Source organism: Epinephelus fuscoguttatus, linkage group LG9 (assembly GCF_011397635.1).
Source record: "Epinephelus fuscoguttatus linkage group LG9, E.fuscoguttatus.final_Chr_v1".
Lineage (NCBI taxonomy): Eukaryota > Metazoa > Chordata > Actinopteri > Perciformes > Serranidae > Epinephelus > Epinephelus fuscoguttatus.
Genome location: NC_064760.1, coordinates 29,303,136 through 29,319,541, shown reverse-complemented (window position 1 = coordinate 29,319,541; position 16,406 = coordinate 29,303,136). Strand labels below are relative to the sequence as shown.

At 41.0% G+C, this 16,406-nt stretch overlaps 1 protein-coding gene across 4 annotated transcripts in view; it reads right to left on the bottom strand.

The window, feature by feature from the left end:
- The window catches only part of unc5a (unc-5 netrin receptor A), a 165,045-nt gene extending 148,968 nt beyond the window's left edge, over positions 1–16,077 (bottom strand). For all 4 annotated transcript variants that reach the window (XM_049586475.1, XM_049586476.1, XM_049586477.1 and 1 more), the window contains exon 1: positions 15,466–16,077. In XM_049586475.1, the coding sequence (XP_049442432.1) occupies positions 15,466–15,544 (79 nt within the window). In that variant the 5' untranslated portion in view covers positions 15,545–16,077. The remainder of the gene's footprint in view (positions 1–15,465) is intronic.
- Between the last annotated feature and the right edge of the window lie 329 nt (positions 16,078–16,406).

The following is a 16,406-nucleotide window of genomic DNA, read 5'->3' as shown; positions in this document are numbered from 1 at the left end:
GGAAATGTGCTTTTACCATTTGAAGTCTGAGTCTGAGTTTTACAGAGATATGGAAGAGCAGACAAAAATCCTATTTCCAAATGATCTACTGTCTGATGCTCTGTGTCCTCTAATGAGTGAGGAGAGCTAAGGTATGCTGTTGATTAATATAATGGAATCTGAAAGGTAAGACAAGCTTGATAAAAGGAGAGCTGAAGGCTGCCAGGCAAGAGAAAAGCGCCTTTGTGAGATCTTAGAAATGTTATCCAAGTAAGGAAGTCCTTTTTTTTTTTTTACATGGGACTGGTTTGTTTCACAATTTTATCTTGATCCTTTGAACACGAGTGGGACAAATCCTCTCTTTCAAATCTGGACAGGGACTTGAAGACTTTTGTAGCACAGTGCACCAAGATAAAATACTTTTTTTGTGTGTAGCAAATGATCTTCTTAAAACTTCCTCCGCTCTTGTGAGTAAAAAGCTTAGGATTTCACAGTGTAACGTTTCTGCGGGAAAATAAATAAATAAAATATCTAAGAGAAAAAAAGTTTAATAGTGACATTTCCAACAACAATCTGACTCAGCCAGAAAAGTTATTATTTAATCATTACTTTCGTGAAAATGACAGAGCAAAGCCATATGCAGTGTATGTTGTAGACCAAGAAATTAGAAAATAAGCCAAATTGCATTTGGCTTTGTGATGATTCAGCCTGAAACCAATCTGTCCAAGTTTTCAGTCGAGTAATTTAAAAACCAGAAATATGATTTTAAATAGCTAAGTATGGACTGTCCAATCTCCCAATTCTCACAGTGGCACTTCCATCACACATTACGGGGGTGATTCAGGGACGTGGTCTGAAGTCTGGCTCCGGGAACTCGTGAACGATAGAAAATGAGATGATTCATAACAACACTTGAGATTCCAACTGAGGACCAGCAGCAACAAAGGAAAAGGTTACTCAGTCACAGACAGTCTAACACATATTAACGAAGTCTTTTTTCTTTAGTGACAATCATGAAGCCACTTTGTGTACACAAGTACACACACTGCATATTTACTACATCACTCAAGTATATATGGGTCATAAACTCATTTGATGTGTCAAAGGCACAAAACTATTACAGTGGTTTAAATATGTAAATGTAAATGGTAAGAGACGTTGAGTACAGTTTATGTAACAATCCGTATATGCAGTAATGTCTAATAATTAGCTGTTCTGTGGATGTGGATGTGTTAATATGCTACCAAATACAAAGGTAGGGCTCTGGAGGTAAATGAAGTGAGGCTCAGCAGCTGGTACAAGTGGGTGGGGAGGTGGTGATCCTAGAATGGGGCAGCTAGGTTGGCCTATTCAGATCAACCCTAAAGAGAAAAGGAAAAAACACTTTTCACTTTCCTTCCCTTTCTCTCCTCCTTCTGTATCTGTTTTCTTTAGTCTTGTAATTTATTAGTTTCCCTCTTTCCATTTCCTCATTAGACACTAATATAGAAAGAAGAAGAGGGATCGCCTTCCCCCGACCCTCGGGAGGGTGCAGCCCCAATGTAAGTCGGACATTGCTTCCCAATCAAAAAAACGTCCCCGAACCCTCCAGAGAGAGCCTGTTCATTGTGGATTAATGCGCCTTTATAAAGTTGTCATGTCTGATAGAGATTAAGGGGGCCTGATCCTCCCTCCCTCTCGATGCCGCACCACATCACTCTGGCACAGTGGAGCCCCCTGGTGCCTCAAAGGCTGGACAAAAGAAGCGTGCCACCAAAAATCTCTGCAAGAGCCGAGCTGAAAGTCCAAGGGTCATATTTAGAGTTGATTAAGATTTCACTGATCACCTTTAAAGCACTTCATGGTACAGCCCTCAGCTAAATTGCTGGATTGCTGTTCCCCTATGAGCTGAGCGCAGCCTCAGATCCTCAGGCAAGGCTCTGCTGGCTGTTCCTCAGCCCCAGCTAAAAACTGAAGGTTAGCCGGCCCCTGAGCTCTGGAACGTCCAGCCTGAGGGTCTGAAGTTTAAAGAATCGGTGACATCTTAAAAATCACTTTTTTTGTGTGTTACTTTAATTGTTTGTTTTTTACCTCAGTCCTCTGGGCAGTTTATTGCCAACATCACATATTTGTTTTACTGTTAGTATTTATCTTTATTGTCTTTTTTACTCTCTGTGCAGCACAGTGGTGCAGTGAATAGCACTGTCGCATCACAGCAAGAGAGTTCTGGGTTCGAGCCGGTTGGCTGGCCAGGGCCCTTATGTGTGGAGGCTGAAGTACTCCCCGTGTTAGTGTGGGATTTCTCCAACTTCCTCCCTCCTAACTGCCTATAGGTGTGAATATGAATATTTCTGTGTCTCTTGCCCAGTGTCAGCTGGGATCCACTCCAGCCAAAAACCCTTAAGAGGAAAAGTGGTTACAGAAAAATGGCATTTATGCAACAATACACTTATTATTATTTACTCATTACTTAATTTGCCTGATTTTCGTTGCCCAGATCTCGAGGTGTTTTAATCCTGGTTCAACCATTTAAATAACTTTGTAACTTTGTTTTGAAAAGTGCTTTATAATAAAGTTTTTAACTATTATATCAGAAGCTAAAATAAAATAAAAAAAAAATCAATTAATTATAGTAGTAGAGACAAGAAGATTAAACGACCTATTTTTTTTTTAGGATTAATCGTCATATTAATTTTAAAGGCTGATGATTGCAAAATTTGTCAGACATCAAGAACAACCATCTGTTGACTTAAGCGTAGGCGCGAGTGAGTCTGTCTGATGGAAATACTCCAGTAAAGATAAGGGGATTTTGGTTTGACTGGCCTGTGGTTTCTGACTCTACAGAAACAGGTTGATATGTCCCTGTTTGTTACAGTACATCTGGGGAAACAATAGAGGACCTTTGCAATTGAAACTGAAATCCAAACTGCCTGTTGTCTACATGTCCTCACATTGGATTCTTATAAGCAAGGACAGAGTCTCGTGTAGTTATATGTGGTTGGGATAAAATGGAAAAACGACCGTATCCTGCTGACTCTTGACATGTCACTAACATCAGGAGCAAAGATTTAATGTCCTGACACCAATGAAAACACAGCTGTAGAGGGAAAACAGCTAGACCCGGTTTGCTCCGCCTCCCTGTAAACTCCATCGGCTATTGTCATCACAATTACACTTACATTTGGCAGACACTTTTATCCGGAGTGACTTACAGTGCTGCTCAGTATTCATGATTAAAAGCACCACCATTAGATCAAGCACAGATAGACATTTGGCGACACTGTGACAACTCTTGGGATGAATCTGTGATCCCCACAGGACTTGTTTGTGTGCATATGCCCGAACATGCTGCAAACATCAGAAATATTTCATGTTAAGCTAAGATCAGTCTACGAGTTTATTAGGATATTTAAAACCAAATCCACAAGCCCTTCAATGTACCATATAATTTTTCACTGAGTTATACCTGGTTCATACCAATTGATTCTTCAGCTCCAGTTAGATTGTCAAATCTGGAATCGTTAATCCTCAAAAGCATCATCTTTTTATGAGTTATGAGATGATCTGAATTGGGAGAAAATATCTGCCACAGTTACTCAGAAATAAAGGATGAATAAACTTAGAGGAGCTGTTAACAATATTGTACGAACCGAGCTGGGTCAGAGGCCAGCGCACACTCAGTCACTGCTTGAAAACGGACACCAGCTCACATTCATTAAATGACAGCCACATCGAACAAATAACTCCTTATATTCTTGTTTATTGGTCACCAGATGTCGGCCCGCCCCGACTGCGTGTTAGGCAAACTAATTAAATGAACAAATTGAACTGAGCTTTGTTGTTTTTACTGAATGAGTTGAACAGTGCCAACTCCCAAAAGAAGCAACGGCAAAATTACAATCAATAATCTGTAAAAGCACTCTCAAGTCTATAAACAGCATACCAGCAAATACACATTATTCAGTGTCCAATTAAGCTAAAGTAGCATCTGCTAGGCCAGAGTGGAAACACTACAGTATGGTGACATCATACTGTCTTTTTGACAGAGGAGGCTTAAACACTAACAAGAACGGCAATATATCTTCCATCCACCCACACCAAATTTCTTGCTGATGTCAGTGTATATCTGTCAAATGACTGCACCCGGCAGACTTAACCCTGGACTTGTTGTGCACTAATGAAAGGTATACCAACATACTGTGTACATGACTGAGGCTTAATTAAAAATAAATGAGACGCAAAGTTTAGTTTTGCCTGTGAACATGTGAATGTCTTTCCTAATGAGCAATGCTTTGTATCTCCTATCAGATCAGACTGTATGCTGGCAGACACAACCCTGCATGTTGGAATTTGCACACACAAAAACATTAATTATTCACATCCAGTGCCAAAGACCACCCTTGAATAGAGACAAGGTTACAATTACCCATCCTAATATGACCAACTGTTGTAATTTGACAGATATTCCATGCTGAGGTTTACCAAACAACAACAGAGCCATCTCAATGACAATGAAGCAAACTCCTTTAGCTGTTAAAAACCTTGAGATGCAGCGGAACGTTCTGGAAAATGCTTGATTTTTGTCAAGACAAGACAATTAGGACATGTTCCCATTGGACCAATATTACCTGGAGATAGGGCTGCAATGACTAGTCGACTAATCAATGACTAATCGACTATTAAAATAATCTGTGACTATTTTAGTAGTTGACTAATCGGTTTAGTCTCGCCACCAGACCATCAGAGATCTCCACCTTCTGATAGTCTGGGGACACTCCTTTCTAAAGTGTGTTTAACACACCGGAGAAAATGGCTGGCAACAAAGCAATACCTCTTGCATTTTTGAAAAGGACATGCCCTCCCAGAAATGTGCGCTCCCCCTTTTCTCGTTTTATCAAACGTGTGCTCAGTCCACAAGATTGTGGAAATGAAGAACTTACAGCGACTTTGTTTAAAACTTTTAACGCAGTCGGACTATGTTTACGAGCACAAGAGTTCAGCGAGCCACCGAAGGACCACCCTGCAGATTTACTATTGGTTCTGCAACGTAGGGAGTTTTTTTAAACTCTGAAATTGTATCCGCCCATCTAAACACAAAATCGGGGAGAAAGACGTCAGTCTTTAGTTAAGCAAAGCGTCTAAAGACTGACTTGTGAGTCTAAATCGGTTTGAGTCATTTTTCATAGAAAAGTACTATAAAAGTACCCCAAAATACTCTTACTGCAGCTTCTTACGTTCAGATATTGGCAGCTTTACACACTCTCCCATGACAGTGAACTAAAACCCTTTGGCGTGAGTACGAAACAGGACATTAGATGACATAATTTTGGGGTTTGGGCAAGACAGACATTTTTCAACATTTTAACACATTTTTCGATGAAATGATTAGTCGACTAATTGAAGAAATAATTGACAGATTAGTCGACAATGAAAATAATCTTTAGTTGCAGCCTTAACTGGATTTTGCAATTTGTAATAATTGCAGGGGTCATCTGTGATCTTAATCCCACACTCTGCTATCTGTAAGTAAATAGTCAAACCACAAGTTACCTGCCATATTTTGCCAATCAGAGGTCATGTGATAATATTAGTCCTACTTAAAATCAGCATCCTGGTGATTTGGGATCATATTAAAAGTCCTCTGTTTTCTCCATGCCTCTTCTCTGCCTCTTTCCCAGTTGGGAATTATGGAGGCGGCATTGCAATTATAAAAGAAAGTTTTGACAGCATTTTGGGTGCAGGAGGCTCATCTCGCTACACAGCATGGAGACCCATTCGCAGAAAGAGCAAGCTCAAATCCATCAGGAGAGCAAAATCTCAAAAGATGAGATGGATGACAGAATCGGCTCTGTTTAACTACCATTTTTAAATAAAAGGAAAATAAAGGGATTTTAACTCCCGACATCACTGTTAGTGTTCATGTGTAGTGTTTGTGTTGTGTGACATGAAGTTACAAATGATTGTGCACATCATATCCAGGGGATAATGCCAGTAAATTTGAGTAATACAAAGACTTCGCTCATCCCGTGCGAATGAGCCACACAAAACGTATACTATTGGGGGGTAATTTCTAAATCACATGAGGTCCCCTGGTGATACTAGTCCCGTGCAATTAGGGCTTTAGATGTGTTTAAATATGAACTCACAGGGGAGAAAAGAGATTCAAGATTCAAGATTCGAGAAGATGATTGTCATATGCACAGTAAAAACACAGTGGTTTACATCATACAATGAAATTCTTAATTGCCAGTCTCCCTTCAGGCAAAATAATAACAAAAATAAAATAATAAATAAATAAATAAATAAGCAAGCAGAAACAAAGAATTAAGTTAAACGTCAATACGGCAATATAAAGTAATACTTACTGTACATAAATAAACACAATGTAAAACTAGTGAAAGGATGGAGACCAGTGTGAAACGTTTGGTTAGTAAACCCAGTGTTAACATACCCAGAAAATTACTGGAAAACTAGGCACACCAGCAATTGACAGAGGAGCATTTAATTTCAACAAATTTTTAATTTCGACAGTTGGTTCAGAAGTTGCTCCCGTAGGCTCGATCAAACATTCACCACTGTCAGTTTTTAAAAGTGGATTATGGCAAGATGTTCTCTCCAAGAGAATAGTACATATTGGATCTAGTTGCCTGCCAGCTTTTAACTGAACAAATCCAATATGAGTTTCTAATGATTCGGTAAATAGTGCCTACAGTAGGCCAATACTTACTAAACTGGCCCACTGACAACCACGGGGAAAAGGAGAAAACTTTACATGTTTGCAAGGGTGGTACGCAGTGGTGCCGCCGAGGGGTAGCCAGTGGGAGGCCACGGTTGCCCTGAAATCATGGCCCCGCCCTGGCTTCCCGTCAAAAAAAAAAAAAAGAAAAAGATCAAAAATAACTGGAGGCCTCTGTGTGGTGTTAATCTTCAACTTGACTAAGCTTGCTCCCAGTAAATGTTTTACTCCTTACAATCAATTTACTCCCTCAAATTAAAGCTGTATATTTGTCTTTTATAGAAAAACAGACAACCAGCCTATTTGACAGCCGAGCCTTATTGATTATGAATCGCCTAACACATTAAAACAGGATTGTTTTGGAACTGTATTGGTATTAGTCAACTGTAAAATAAGATACCAAAGTATGTCTTGGTTCTCATTTTTCATACTGACGTAGTTTTCAACTGCATTTCTGAAATTCAGTAACAGCTTTTGGTTTAGGTGTGTCGCTCAAGATTTTCAGTGGCCCCAACACACCACCCCATGAAATATTTCATGGGATAGAGCTAGAGCTCATGTCTGAGATAGAGTTACAAAAAAATTGAGAGTGCTCAGAATCACCATTTGAGACAGCATAACATCTAAAAAATTACAACGTATGGAGGCTCTATTGTAAATATTTCCTGTAAAATATAATATAGTATACTTTAGTCACATGGCAGTTAACTCTGACTATAAACCAGACTGTAGGTTCCATATAATGCAGACTAAAATGCCCTTTGCTCTTTGACATTTTAAGACTGAAATCAGTGTCATTTCTCCTGTTACTTTGAATAATACTCCATTCCTTGAATATCGCTATTCATCAATATTAATTGTGCCTGAAACACAGGATTGTAAATCAGCGGCTAATTAACAAAAACAATGCCAGAGCAGAGCTGCTCTGTACTCATCTTTTGAAATCCAAGTACTGGAGACAAGAAACTGCAGGTATGAAAACGCACTTTGATTCAACATGAATGCATTGTCACTGGACATTTAAATCCATAGCAGCCATAATCAAGTGCAAGGCATGCTGTAAAAAGAGGGAGCATCTAGCCTCAATGGTGGCTGTGTTGTCATGATTAATTCTATTGGAGTAAGGACTTGAATGTGTTTTCCGTGAGCCTGGTGTTCCTGATGGCCTTGCCAAGAAAATCTGCTGCTTAGCTTTAAGCTTTGAATCTGTAATGTTCAGACCTCATTTCACATCGGGAAATGGTTTGTTTGGGAAAAACAATAACAGAGGGACCTACATAGATCAGAGAGGCTGTTCTCTCACTGCGCACATTTAGCGTGCATGATAAATGGTTCATGTTTTGTGCAAATCAACTTGAGTTGCATAACATCAGGATGGTTTTTGGTGATGCTTTCAGGTACAAGTCAAAGACAGAGGTGACAAAAAGAAGGCGTCTGATCTGATCTGATCTTTCAGTTTGATTCTTTACACATCCATGAGCAAAAGGTGACATAAATGACATTAGTAATGTTGTATCAATACTAAATTATTAACAGGCTTGCTGCTAAACCCAGCATATTCTAACCTTACATCACACAACATGCTGTCTGGGCTTGAATGTGCTCTGAGAGTCAGCGCTCTGTTGACTCAGTTGAATTGCTTGCCTAAGGCATCAGTGCCTGGACACATACACATAATTAGGAAAGGTCACTGTGCCTCCTGTCTTGTCAACAAAATCACTTCAAGATGACAAATTCTGGCTCCGGCTGAGCCAGACCTCCCTCAGATACCCTGCCAATCAAGCGCCAGCAGGGCTGTGAGAGTAGCCTTAGGTGATTTCTAATTATGTATTTTACATGCCATGCTAAACGGCATAAGCATAACAATGAGCCATACATTTGGTTGGAGGTGTGTTTTCGCTTCAAGGTTGAAGTAGCAGACAAAAGTGTCATTATCTTATAACTTTAAACTACAAGCTGCTGAAAAGTAGCCTTGTGAAAATTCAAATGGGATCATTTGTCCTGAATATTACATGAAAATGTTACTGTAGATCATTAATGATGAAAAATAAGGATTTTTACACAATATAACTCTGCTAAAATCCACAAAATGTCAGTCCACATCATATGACCTTCACACCATTTTAAAGTTCCTTTCCCATCGCATGCTCTGTTGACTTTCCATCCAGTCCACTATATGATGAAGTGGAAGTGGCTTTCACATCGCTCCCTGGTGGCCTTACTAAGGAACTATTAATCTATGGCTCTCCATATTGCATTCAGATCCGCTTTCCCCTGCCACCACCTGGCCTGAAGTAAAGGCCAGGAGAGGACCCAGAGGACTGGACACTCTCTTATTATGAGCTGCACCAAGACACCTCTGGGGTTCTAAGCGCTTCCTCTGACAGTGACTGATGGCCAATTAACCATTTGGAGAAGAGTATTGATCACTGAGAGAACAGGAAAGGATTCTGGAAACATCTCCTAACACACTGCTATTCTCACTGTACAAAGTGAGCAGCCAGACAGCACATCATGTATACTAAAAACAAACATTATCAAAAAGAAAAAAAGAGACAGGCCTTCCACACAAATACTGCATCAAACGTCTCGTTTCCGCGTACCTCTGTGTACGTATGTGAGTCAACTACAAGTCCATTCATTCCTGTGGGAACCTCTGTGATGTGGTTGCTAAACTTCAGTCTGGAATTCATCTCGAGTATGTTGAAAAACTTAACTTTTTCAGCAGATTATACAGCTCTGTTTATCTGAGTGAAAATTTTGACGGCATGTTTAGCTAGCTATCATTGTAACAATAATCCACCTAATTTATTTACTTTTCATTACACATTAAGACATGATTCACCTAATAAGTAACAAGATGTAACCTTACCTGGCCTTAACTGCCTCTCTTTTAAACTTTATAACACTTTATAGCTAACGTTAACTTAGCATTTTCTTCACGGCTTGTGCTGAAGGAGCTAACGGAGCTGTGTAGGTATGGTGGCTGAGCCATATTGCTGATGGTCAAGTCATGGAGCTGCTCTGGGCTGGGCAATATGCACAAAAATTTGTATCTCTGTATCTTCAGGCTGGATGACGATACATGATATATATGGGTATTTTCTAGGAAATGGGCTGCATGTTCAGTTGCATGTCAAAGCCACATTTGAGATGTAATAGGCACTTTTATCAAAAACAGGCTGTGATCAAAATAAAATGCAAAGACGTGTTTGAAAAAATACAGCTGCACAACATGTAAATGAAAAATGATATAAAATAAATAGCAGGACTGTACATTAACTTTTTGCACATAGAACTAGAGCTACAAAGGCCATAAAAGTATAACATGAGTATAAAGGTATCAAGTAGGCCTAAATCCATTATAGTTTGAAACAAGTAAAAATCTTTGTGGGTGGAGTTAGAAAGTCATTTTTTATTGGCCTTTCAAATTGATCCAGTACTGGAAAATAACTAAAATATTTTCATTTATTTACGCTATTAATCTTATTCATGCACAGAACATCACCAGAGATGGCCAGGAAGGGAAGGGGCATGAGACACTGTCCAAATTATATACATCTTGTATATGAAATGTCAGTGTTGCTGCATTTTTTTCTAAATACATCTGTCATCTGCATCCAAGTGCTGTCCCAGTGTCACACAATAGACTAAAACTACCATGAAGACTGGAGATGCGCTGTGATCCACCTCACACACAAACTAGCAAACAAACCCGCACCTGACACGATCAAGCTGCTCTGTCTCCCACACATGCAGGGCAGCGCTGTACTGCATTCATACTGCGGTCATTTACAGCCTGATTTAGTGTAGCATGTGCAACATATAGACCAATGGCGCACAATAGACTAATTAACAGACAGGTTAAACAGACTAGCAGCACTGTGTCTCTTTTTGTGTTGCTGGAGAACTTGAGTGGGGTGGAGCTGTATGGAGAGTGTGAAAGGAGAGATGCACACTGGCATGGCTTTTTGGAAGAACGGCTATATCGATATAAACAGTACTGTCTAAATCGATATCTTGCTTGAAAAAAATATCGATATATCATACGTAGTTGTTATATTGCCCGGCCCTATAGCTGCTCTAGCCGCAGCTATACCCACTAGCGTAAGGCTAGCACACATCAAACTGTCTGCAATACTTTTCTTTTTGGCCAACAAACATTGGCAAAATTACGGCCAAGAGATTCTACAGAAGGAAACTACAGCAAAGTGACTGTTGGCAGTTTTAGTATCTTTTATTATGATTGACTTCTATGACATCGACCTTCACGTCACATTGTTTTTGCTGAGGTGATTTTTTTTTCCCAGCAGGAGAGCAGAGTGGTATCCAAGGATCAAGGTCATCATCGCATGTTCTTTCTCTCCGCGAGAGAGAAAGAGGGAAAGAGATGACCAAGGAAAAAGAACACTCGATCAGACCCTCCAGAGAAAAGACTCAGTTCAACAAGCTCATCCTGACTTCTCATTGGTGGCACTTGGATATATGAGGCTATATGAGTGCTGGCACACGATGGTTAGCAGCGACAGAAACACAACAGTAGAGATTGAGGGCAATCTCCCAACTGCTGATACTTTGTCAGCCTCTATGGCCTTCTGTGAATTATGGTCCAGCTTCCCATCGAAACATAGGGTAATACCATCCAACATCAGAGGTGAAAGGTCAATTTTATGCTGCCTAGATAGAAAAGCACAGATAGTGACTATGGTGCACCACATTTCAGGAGGGAAACAGCCCAACTTCAACCCCTAAGCGCTCTCACATAGACCTGAATCATAGAAATGGGGTAATTGAAACAAAAGGGCAGAGTTTGACAGAGATATAGTGCCTTCGCAGGGCCTCTGCACAGACTGCAGAAAATAACACCTAACTCCTCCCCTCTGCAAGGTTCATCCTCCATGTGTCCTCGGCAACGCCTGTGTCCTTCCTTTACTCCTCAAGATTGCCATTTGCAAATGATAAGCGCAGGGACATAGCCTTCTGGAAGATAAGGCGCCTGGGCATTTGTCACCAAATGGAGCATGCTCCTCCATTGTTTAATGCCGACCTGTGTTGACATGCACTGTTTACCTTTTATTCATTTATGCTGAACTATTATCTCTGCCTCCATTAATCACAGCAACTCAAACTGAAGAAATTACATTTAGCAAAACTTGGACAGGAAGACGATTATTCAGTTCGTCTGTGTTTTCTCTTTCAGACAAATTAACATGATGGAAAGTGAATTTAAAAAAGCAGTACATTCGATCAGCTCTGTGCCGCAAATAAGCAATCCAGACTCTCTTTTTCACTGTCATATTGTCCGATTCAAATTCTGTAAGCGGCATCATATCCATAACAAACATTTGTACTCCTGAGGAGTGAAATCATTTTAATTTTTTTACCCTGCTTTTTTTTCCTTAAGTGTAATTGCTTCCTTGCACGATATATTCTGCATTTTGTACATCATGCTAATTTACTGGGTGAGTATAAGCTGTTGAGAAAGTAAATAATTCTATATAAAAATTCCCTCCCCCAGTGCACAAGTCTTCCCGTTGTCTGTGCCATTTGAATTCATCTCCCATGACTAGAGAGAACAAAAACTCTTTCTGGTAGTAAATTATCACTTCCCGGTATAAGACCATATCCCTGCAAATACATGGCGATCATTTGCCATGCATTAGCTATGGGACAGAAACGAAGTGGTTTTAAATTCCTTTGACCAGAAGGCAATTTCCCCCAATAAATTATGTTAATTTCAGCTTTCGCTCTCCTTATCGCATTCTTTAGTGAGTCAATGAGGAGAGACAAAACTGGCTGCCAGAAAGACAACTCTGGGATGATTCACATTAGAATGATGAGAGACTTCTGGCAAAAGAATCCCTTATATTACTGTACAAATAAATGGGGACTCGCAAATCACCGCATTATGCAATAGATTTCTGCTCGTTGTCATTTAATGGCCATCTCCTTGCATCATCACAAGGTTTACACCCCGTGGAAATTGCTCGAGGTGACTGCTCACACAAGTAGGAAGGTACCTGATACCAAATCCCATGCTCCCTTGCTGAACCAGACAACAATTGCTTGGCAACGCTCTCATTGGGCAGAGGGAAAAACAAAGAAAAAACCAGGATTTATTCTCTCTGCATGGATAGCTGGCTTTTTGATGATCTTTTCTGGAGGAAGTAACAAGGGACTAAAAACAGGAAACTGACTAACAGGCAAGTTTAAATAAATGGCAAACAACAGCAGCAACAGGAGAAGGAATAATCTGCAGACGTACACCTAACACATGCAGCAGAAATGCACACATGCAAATCCTTGTGGAAACACCCTCTCTCACTCACTCACACATACACACACACACACACGGACACGCACTTCACATACTGAAAACATCAAGTGCTGTGCACACACACAGGCAAAGCAGTACAGTTCTTTGTTCCAGAGGCTGAAAGCGTACCTACCCCCTCCGTCCGGCCCGTCAGATCACTCACAACACAGTGAAAGGGAAAGTGCTCGGCTAGCTCAAATCTAGATTGACAGGCCTACCTTTATTACTGACTGAGTTATGTTTCCCTGCAAAAAAGACAAGTCGGCTTTTGATACAGACGAATGCCGAGTCAGCGCCTTGCCTCTCTACAGAGGATAGCTCGACTGATCTCAGCTGAGACTGTCCCAGCCCTGATGTCGAAAGAATTGGCTACCAAATTACCTTCCGATCCATTTCTGGAACTCACGCTGTCCTATAAAAGTAGCCTGTAAGCCGTGATGGGAGCTCATAAGGACGCTTGCACTGACCTAATATACGATAGAGAGTGAGTGAAAAAGAGAGAGGGGTCTGCTTGGAAATGTGATACAGAGGACAGAAGAGAATAAAAGGAGATTTTACCTATATCCCTGTATTTATCTGTTTTATTAACTGGCTCGCTCTAGTCAGGGTCACAGAAGGCTGGGAGCCTATCCCAGCATGCACTGAGCGAAAGGCAGAGAAACACAAGTCTATCACAGAGCAAACAAAGAAACAGACATATTATCAAAGATATGGGAATTTAGAGTCCTAACATAAAGCTTCAGACTGTGGAAGAAAACCCATATAAACACAAGAAGAACAAGCAATCCCCACATGAACCAAGGCAGAGTAACTTCACGCTGTGAGGTGATGACGCCCTACTGAACCACGATGCCATCCATATAACCCAGCCACCCAATCAAAATATATCAGTTTCAACATGCATCATAAAACGACTTGTAAATACCACCGCACTGCCACTTACTTAGCTTGATATATGAGGTCCCTGGAGCATGACTGTTTATTTAATCCTAATATATTCATAATTATACACTAATTAATGCAAGAGAAAAGCCCTCTTAATTCATCATCTCAGTGTCCTGGAGCAAGAGACACAATTACACCAACTTTAACATATTTGCCTTCTGTCCAAAGCAAGGTTAACAGTTCGGAAACAAGCGCGAGGCAAATGATGTGTGAAAACTCTCGTGTTTTGGATATACTTACCAGCTGCTTCCAGCTGTTTGGCATGTTTGGATGATTTTTAGCGCCAGGGAGAGTGAGTAAAGAAAGTGTTCTTTTTTTTTTAAAAAAAAAGGGCTGAACTGTGAAATGGTGCATTATGGGCAACAGAGCAATTGATTGTATTGATTTGACTGGCTTGCCTGTGCACTACAGACTGACCTGTTATATTAAGGGTCAATGGCGAGCATTCTGTCATGTTGGGGTGTCATAAAAATTAAATGTCATCTGCGAAAGTGTTGTTGACTCTTGTCTATGAGCATATTTGATTTCTGAAATGAAAAATCTGAGCAGAAATGAAATGTGAAACTGCACACTCTCTTAACAAACAGGCTGCTGAGGGAAACTTATCCCCCAGTTAGAGCACTTGAGCTCACCCCACTGTTGGTGATTGTTTTGTACATCCAAGCACATTTGCATGCAATCGGGAGTGTCTGGCCAAGAGGCTACATCATAAAATGTAACTCATCAGTGCGAGTAGGTCGTCTACCAACTCCGTAAAGCTGTCACCATACTGCAAATGCAGCAGGAACGAGTCCTGGCCGGGGAGAAACGTGGAGTTGAATGATCCTGTTTGCAGCCAGCCAGATGGATGAATACAGGCTGTGGATATACGGTTTGCCCGGTGCGCTCTGCAGCCACACAAAGATTTAATAACTAAATGATTAGCGAGGTGATGTTCTTCTTCTATTGGAGGGAGACTCGCAAAAACGCACAGAAGGTTATTTATGTGGCAGTGTGAAAGGAGCGCAATGTTACTGAGCACCGCATTTTATTGTTCACGGGCCCGTGTTAAAACATTATAGTGCAGGTTTGCTCCTTTCAAGCAGGTGTAGCTCCAACTTCCCTTACAGTCACGACAGTGGGTTTAAAATCCACGCTCCACACTGCGCGGCGCTGCTTATAATAAATATATCACCAGCATAAAAATATATGACAATGATAGTTGACATTTGCCTCAAGTTTTAACCTTGGCTGACATGTGTGAGGCGACACACACACACACACACACACACACACACACACTATCCTGCGTAACCTTGAAGGTGCAGGCTAATTGATGAGTGTTAGTGCTAGCAAATTAGAACAATAAGGACTGCCAACAACGTGCGCCGTCACGCGCGGCTGCATTTCGAGGAGGAAAAAGCAAACAACTTGTCACGTGCAGCTTACAGTGTGTTTTTTTTTTCTCGCGACACATATGTTTAAACAGCATAATTAAAAAGGGGGAATATATGATAATAGTGAAACTCACCAGTGCAGGTGAAGCCAGCAAAGACGAGCCAGAGCGCAAGGAGCGTGGCGCGGACAAAGGGGCCCAGAAGTAAGGGCATCTTCGTAGGTTTTTATCACCTAAGTTTCAAAAGGCAGAAAGAAGAAACACCGGCACAAAGGGCTTTTTTTAAGGTCCGGAGAGTGTCCTCTGTAGCACTTGTTCACAACGCCCAAGTCCTTTTCTTTTCCTTAACACATATCCTCCTGCCGTACCGTGGCCATCTGTATCCCGGTCGTGCGTCTTCGTTGCTCAGAACAACGCATCACAGGTGTGGTAAATGAACTGCTGCCTTGCTCTCTCCGCCGCGGGTTTTTTTTTTTCTTCTTTCACTGTGATGTACGTCTCCAAAGCAGCTATCCGTTCACAACTCTCCCCGTCTCTGTCACTGAGCCGAGGAGGGAGCCAGTTTTCTGTTGCTTGCTGTCACTTTGCAGCACCTCGCGCGAAAAAGAATACCCTCTCCAAAAAATGCGAAAACGGTAAGAATTGGCATCAGAGGAAGAACATCTGCTTGCACAGCAATGCTGGACTGTTGAGGAGTCAGGGAAGGTGTACGCTGCGATGAGCGGAGCAGCAAAACCAGGAGCGGATCCTGCGTGCTCGCTGGGAATGGAGCGTCCTGAGCGCGCCCTGCTGTTATATCCTCTCTTTTTTTTCTCCTTCTTCTTAAGCAAACATTTACATATCTTGAATAAGCATAACTAACCACATATTGGCAATGCACGACAGAATGGAAATTATTTCATCCGCATCCTCGCAAAGTGTGCTTTTCATATCTCCTGCCTTACATGAAAATGATGGATATGACATCCAGCCCTGTATGATAGGAATCACAGCGGTGCTTTGCATACAGATTTACACAGATCACATCTGCATGTCATTGAGTTTCAATTGCATATGCCTCTGCTTTGTCTTAAGGT